The following is a 6,322-nucleotide window of genomic DNA, read 5'->3' as shown; positions in this document are numbered from 1 at the left end:
GAATATTACATTTGGAGGACTTATTGTTCTACAGAGCAGTCAGACAGATTTCAGGCCACTACAGCTGTGGTACATTACCAGACTGATCTACTGAGGATGTGAATCACTGAATCACTTTAACTTTTACCCCGTCTGTTTTATGTTCCTTCCTTCCTTCCTTCCTTCCTTCCTTCCTTCCTTCCTTCCTTCCTTCCTTCCTTCCTTCCTTTCTTCCTTCCTTCCTTCCTTCCTTCCTTCCTTCCGTCTGTCCTCCCTCCCTCCTTCTCTCTTTCTTTCCTTCCTCTCTCTTTCCTCCCTTCCTTCTTTCCTTCCTCTATCCCCCTTTCTTCCATCCTTCTGTCCTTCCTCCCTCCCTCCCTCCTTCTTTCCTTCCCTCTTTATTTCCTTCCTTCCTTCCTTCCTTCCTTCCTTTCCTTCCTCCCTTCCTTCTTTCCTCCCTCCCTCCTTCTCTCTTTCATTCCTCCCCCCTACCTTCCCCCCTTCCTTCTTTCCTCTGTCCTTCCCTACTTCCCTTCCTTCTTTCCTTTCCTCCCTTCCTTCCTCCCTCCTTCCTTCCCTCTTTCCTTCTTCCCTCCTTTCCTTCCTTCTTCCTTCCTTCCTACCTTGACTCGAGGACAACAGGAGGGTTAAATCACACACACTGTGATATAAATGTGTTCACAGTCAGATAAAATTGTTCCCCACAATGTAATCATGACATAGGAAGGTTCGGATGTATTTTCTGTTTAACACTAACATTTATAATGTAAGTCAATGCAAAGTCATTTAAAGTGACAAAACAACTGTTGTGTGGTTGTGAGTTATATAATTTTCAGTAAGAACATTTTTAACACCCTCAGGCTGATGGTTAGTTGACCTATTTGTGTTCGGCACTTCATGTACGAGACAAACTCGACTGGTTTTGCTTTGTGTGGTTTTCTCGCATTTCTTCTTAGAAGCGTTCGTTCAGAAGTGGCTGTGGTAGAGAATGCAGTCACCACAACTCAGAAACCGGTCCGGGTCAGTATGAAGTGGTTTATTTTAGTGTGTGAGTGAGTTTAAAGCAAAGAAACAGTCCAAGCGAGAGTTCAAAAACCTTCAATACCAATATAGGGCAGCCTGCATGTAGCCTGAGAGGCAACACGCAGGGCAAACATGCACTCAGTCATGTTTCTTTCACTTCAGATGACGTTACATTTATTTACATTCACTTCCTGAACACTTATTCTTTACCTTAAAATAGAGCTACATCCTAAAATGTAATTATTTGCATTATGAGACCTTTATATTTGTCCCCAAAATAGAAGTGAGTCCCCATAAGTGACTGAAACACACAAAGGTCCCCACAACAGTAGTAATACGTGTTACACACACACACAGTCTAATTCCCAATAAGCTTATCAAAGCTGCCTGTTAAACCGTGTGTGTGTGTGTGTGTGTGTGTGTGTGTGTGTGTGTGTGTGTGTGTGTGTGTGTGTGTGTATTAGTGTTACAGTGCTGACTCAGGAGGATAAAAGGAAATCAGCACCACCGTTTCTAAGCTTCTCCTCCTCACTTTATTTCTTTTTGTCCCTTCTCTCATTTATTTCTTGTTTCTTGAGCTGACTCTCACTTCCTTTCCTCCTTTGTTACGTCTCTCTGATATTCCTGCTGCCTCTGGTTATATCCTCAAATTATCCTCCTCTCTTTTATTCCCTTCTCTCTCTCTCTCTTTTTCCACATGAGCCACCTTTTATCAAATTGTTTGTCTTTTAAATAACACATTCCTGCTTTGTTTTGCATCTTCAATTTTGCTCACATATAAAATAATGATAATGACATCCAACTTTGCCAGTGAAAGTGAATTTTTTTGGTAAGGATGTTCACCATTTTCACTCTTAATTACCATTTTTGTACAACTAAAACATGGTCAAATTTACTCCCTCTTCTGATCGGGGTACTTCTTGATCAAAATGATAGGTTTGAATCAACAGGAAGGTTCTTTGAGAATTAACCAACCAACCAACCAACCAACCAATATGTTTTTTAAAATAAGATTAAAAAATGAATCAAAGTTCATGCCCTATTAAAATACAGAGTCTCTTATTTTACAAAGTACCAGATGTGGAACCTCACACTTTTGTATGTATTTGTCTGTATGTCTTTACTCTTAAGTTTTCGTGTTGTATGTCTCACAATAGGAGGGCCACCCAACGAGCCCGATGGGTTTTATTGGCTCCTTCGGCACATTTCTCTGTTTTTTCTTTACTTAACATAAACTAAATTAAATCTTGATCACAAAATTAATGTTCAGCTGAAAAATCGGCTAAATTTAAATCCAGCCACGTCCACGTCACCACTCCGATATCGCTGGATGTGCAGGAAAAGCAGGTTATTAAATAGTTTCTCTGTCACTGTAGATCGGATACAGATCTTCAAACAATGGAGACTTGAGAAATGAACATCATACACACAATACATAATCAGATTGTACTAGATGTCATATGAATTAAACAATAGGTGATTATTATTGAATTTAAAAGGTCCAACATGTTACAGTAGGCTTACCGTAATACCTGGTTTAGATGCTACCACTTTATACCTGAAAGTGGGGGAACAGGAGCAGTGCCAGAGTTAGTATGATAACATTTGCTACTTAGCACCAAAGACAAAGTACAGCTGAGCCTGATGGGAATGTTCATTAGCATGTTTGAACCCTTGAATTACCTTACACAAAATTTAATCGGTGAGAATGTTTCAATCCTAGTTGGATCTGCTCAGAGTGATAAACATCTCAATTCAATAGAGTACATCACAAAGAGCAGGAATACAAACAATGCATAAACAAATATCACAAATACTAAAGCACATATCTCATATAATAGACATTAGCTCAAGTTCACATATGTTCAAAAATTGTACGCCGAAATAAGTTAGAGGAAAGACAAGTTTTAAATTCTTGAACAAAAAGGGGACTGAACACTGTAAGATGTTAACTAGATCAATAGAATCAGTAGAAAATTGACACACACATGTATAAATATATGTGTTTAAGCATTTGTGATATTTTTGATGTATTTTTTGTATTCCTGCTCTTTTTTTTTCTCCGTCTCTTGTTTTGAGATGTTTATCATTGTCGGAAGGTGGAATGCTTTCTAATTATTCTCCTTTAACTTTTACAGGTATTTTGTGATACGTCAAATCCATTGGACACATTTCTCAACAGGTCAGACTATGCAGCTTTATACTAAATATCTCTGAGACCCTTTTGTTACGTTTTTTTTCTTTCTTTACGGCTGAACTTTTCCCAGGTGAGTTATTCCTCAGGTTGCATGTTCAGATGCATGTATGAGTGCAGGTGTGTGTGAAAGAGACGGTATGATCCCTCTAATCTCTTTATCCCTGTCAGGGTGACAGAGGAGACTCCTCCGCCGGTCCCTACAAACCCTCCACTCCTCCGCTCCTTCATCCCTCCGTTCTCCCCTCTTTTCTCATTGGATTTAAACATTTTAAAGGACCTAAAGGAGCAAGGTTTGTGTGTGTGTGTGTGTGTTTGTATTGGGGGGGGGAGTCCTTTGTTTCCATGGCGATTACCTTTCTGGGCGGTTGTTGGATGTAGGCCACATAACAAAGGGCCAACCAAGGATTATCAGCTGACAGGTGAGTAAGGAGATAATGGAAGTGAGAGTAGAGCTGTAATTATTACATAACTTATATTCAAAATAACATCAGACAATATGATGCATGTAAAAAAAAAAACGCAATTAACATCTTAGTTTAGCATGTTGGCTTGCTAACATTTGCTAATTAGCACCATTGCCAAAGTACAGATGAAGTTGATGGGAATGTCAATACAGTTTTTTTTATAGCTTTTTAGCATTTTTTAGCATTCAAAGTGAAAATAATTAATAATAATCCCTTCACTGTGTAATTCATAATAGTTGTGGTGGCAAAGATTAAAGCGTGTGGGCTGATGTATAATGTCAAGAGTAGATTTTTACATTTCAGTTCAACATCAGGCAAATGTGGCTCAGGCTTTTGCTTTGTTTAGAGGATTTAATTATAGTCATGTGTTTGTATGTGTTTTTCTATCAACAGAAAGCCAGAGGAGAAATACCACCATGGCTAAAGTGGGACCTCTAGTCCCTCCCACCATCGTCCTGCAAGACATGGAGGAGGAGCCAGAGGAGGTCAGGGAGCAGGGCAGGTGAGCTGTCATGGAAACAAGTCTCAAAAATTGCAATGCAGATTTTAAACACACTGAGGAATTTTAGGTTTCAGGTCATAGCTGAGTGAGAGTAGGTCTAATGTTAGAAACGGGTTGCTGGAGTTTAGGACGGATCAAAATCGAGCTCTGACTAAGATGTTTACCCACAATGCAACTGTCTCCACAAAAAAGGGGCTGGAGGTGGAGCTAGTTTACACTACTTTATATACAGTTAGCTAGTTTAGTCTAGCGGTTCCCAACCTAGGGGTGGGGCCCCTCCAAAGGGTCAGCAGATAAATGTGAGGGGTGGTGAGATGATTAATGGGAAAGAAGAAAAAACTAAGTTCTGATACACAAATGTGTTTTCAGTTTTTGGACTTTTTCTCTAATCTTTGATTTGTGCTGAAATATTGGATCATTTGAACATTTATTGAAATGAAAGCATGTGAGAAGTTTAGAGGGAAAAATCACTATTTGGTGGAGCTGTTAACAACTCATAGACATCTGAAATGTGAGCCGACTACACACTGCTTTTTGGTTTCATCTTTAACAATGTGTTGTATTTATAAAGCTTGTTATATTATCCATTGTGTCAAATCTACATCTGAAAAGTAACTAAAGCTGTCAAATAAATGTAGTGGAGTAGAAAGTACAATATTTCCCTCTGAGATGTAGAAAGTAGCATCACATGGAAATACTACAGTAAAGTACAAGTACCTCAAACTGTACTGCAGTAAAGTACAAGTACCTCAAACTGCACTACAGTAAAGTACTAGTACCTCTAACTGTACTGCAGTAAAGTACAAGTACCTCAACCTGCACTACAGTAAAGTACTAGTACCTCAAACTGTACTACAGTAAAGTACAAGTACCTCAAACTGTACTGCAGTAAAGTACAAGTACCTCAACCTGCACTACAGTAAAGTACTAGTACCTCTAACTGTACTGCAGTAAAGTACAAGTACCTCAAACTGTACTACAGTAAGGTACAAGTACCTCTAACTGTACTACAGTAAAGTACAAGTACCTCAACCTGCACTACAGTAAAGTACTAGTACCTCTAACTGTACTGCAGTAAAGTACAAGTACCTCTAACTGTACTGCAGTAAAGTACAAGTACCTCAAACTGTACTGCAGTAAAGTACAAGTACCTCAAACTGTACTACAGTAAAGTACTAGTACCTCAAACTGTACTACACTAATGTACAAGTACCTCAAACTGTACTGCAGTAAAGTACAAGTACCTCAAACTGTACTACAGTAAAGTACTAGTACCTCAAACTGTACTGCAGTAAAGTACATGTACCTCAAACTGTACTACAGTAAAGTACTAGTACCTCAAACTGTACTGCAGTAAAGTACAAGTACCTCTAACTGTACTACAGTAAAGTACTAGTACCTCAAACTGTACTACAGTAAAGTACAAGTACCTTAAACTGTACTACAGTAAAGTACAAGTACCTCAAACTGTACTACAGTAAAGTACTAGTACCTCAAACTGTACTACAGTAAAGTACAAGTACCTCAAACTGTACTTTAATACAGTACTTGAGTAAATGTAGGTCTTGAGGTCTAGTTAAACCAAAGTGTTGACTAAATGAGTTGAGTGATTATGAGTCGATAAATAACTGGTCTCATCTGACGTGTTTTCTTTTCTCCAGAGCTGCTCAGAGAACAGGACCTGGAGTTCTGTTCAACGTTAACAACAGCAACAACAACGAAGACGACGAGTAAGACACACATACACACAAAGACACACTGAAGTGCAACACATTTCTACCTCCAATTAACCCTTGCAGTACTCTTCAGATCCATCATACAGACAGATACAGTTGTTCTTCTCTGTAGAGTTTAGACAATCCATGATCATGAAGATGCTGCCTGTGTGTGTTTCTCTTCATATTCAATATTTTGCAAATATATGCAAAATGGCATATACAACATATATGATCGCTGGATAATGTGTTTCCTGTTGTCTCTCAGGGAGGAAAAGAAGAGGAAGAAGAAAGAGAAGAAAGAGAAAAAGGAGCAGAAGGCGTAAGTTTGATCTTCTCCACTGTCGTTGTTGTTTATGAAAACTAATCCGATTCTGTTTCCTGCATGTCCATCTTCTTCTTTTCTTCCAGGAAGGAGAAGCAGGAGAAGAAGGAAAGGAAG

The 6,322-nt window shown here is 38.9% G+C and overlaps 1 protein-coding gene across 1 annotated transcript in view; it reads left to right on the top strand.

The window, feature by feature from the left end:
* Positions 1–2,508: 2,508 nt before the first annotated feature.
* The window catches only part of cnga1b (cyclic nucleotide gated channel subunit alpha 1b), a 9,790-nt gene continuing 5,976 nt past the window's right edge, over positions 2,509–6,322 (top strand). The window contains exons 1-6 of the mRNA XM_062445341.1: positions 2,509–2,516; positions 3,368–3,489; positions 4,057–4,165; positions 5,827–5,895; positions 6,149–6,193; positions 6,292–6,322. The exon at positions 6,292–6,322 is cut by the window's right edge and continues 113 nt beyond it. Coding sequence (XP_062301325.1) covers positions 2,509–2,516; positions 3,368–3,489; positions 4,057–4,165; positions 5,827–5,895; positions 6,149–6,193; positions 6,292–6,322 — 384 coding nt within the window. The remainder of the gene's footprint in view (positions 2,517–3,367; positions 3,490–4,056; positions 4,166–5,826; positions 5,896–6,148; positions 6,194–6,291) is intronic.

This window comes from Scomber scombrus, chromosome 23 (assembly GCF_963691925.1).
Source record: "Scomber scombrus chromosome 23, fScoSco1.1, whole genome shotgun sequence".
Lineage (NCBI taxonomy): Eukaryota > Metazoa > Chordata > Actinopteri > Scombriformes > Scombridae > Scomber > Scomber scombrus.
The sequence above is the reverse complement of the archived record's forward strand: the minus strand, read 5'-3'. Positions and strand labels throughout refer to the sequence as shown.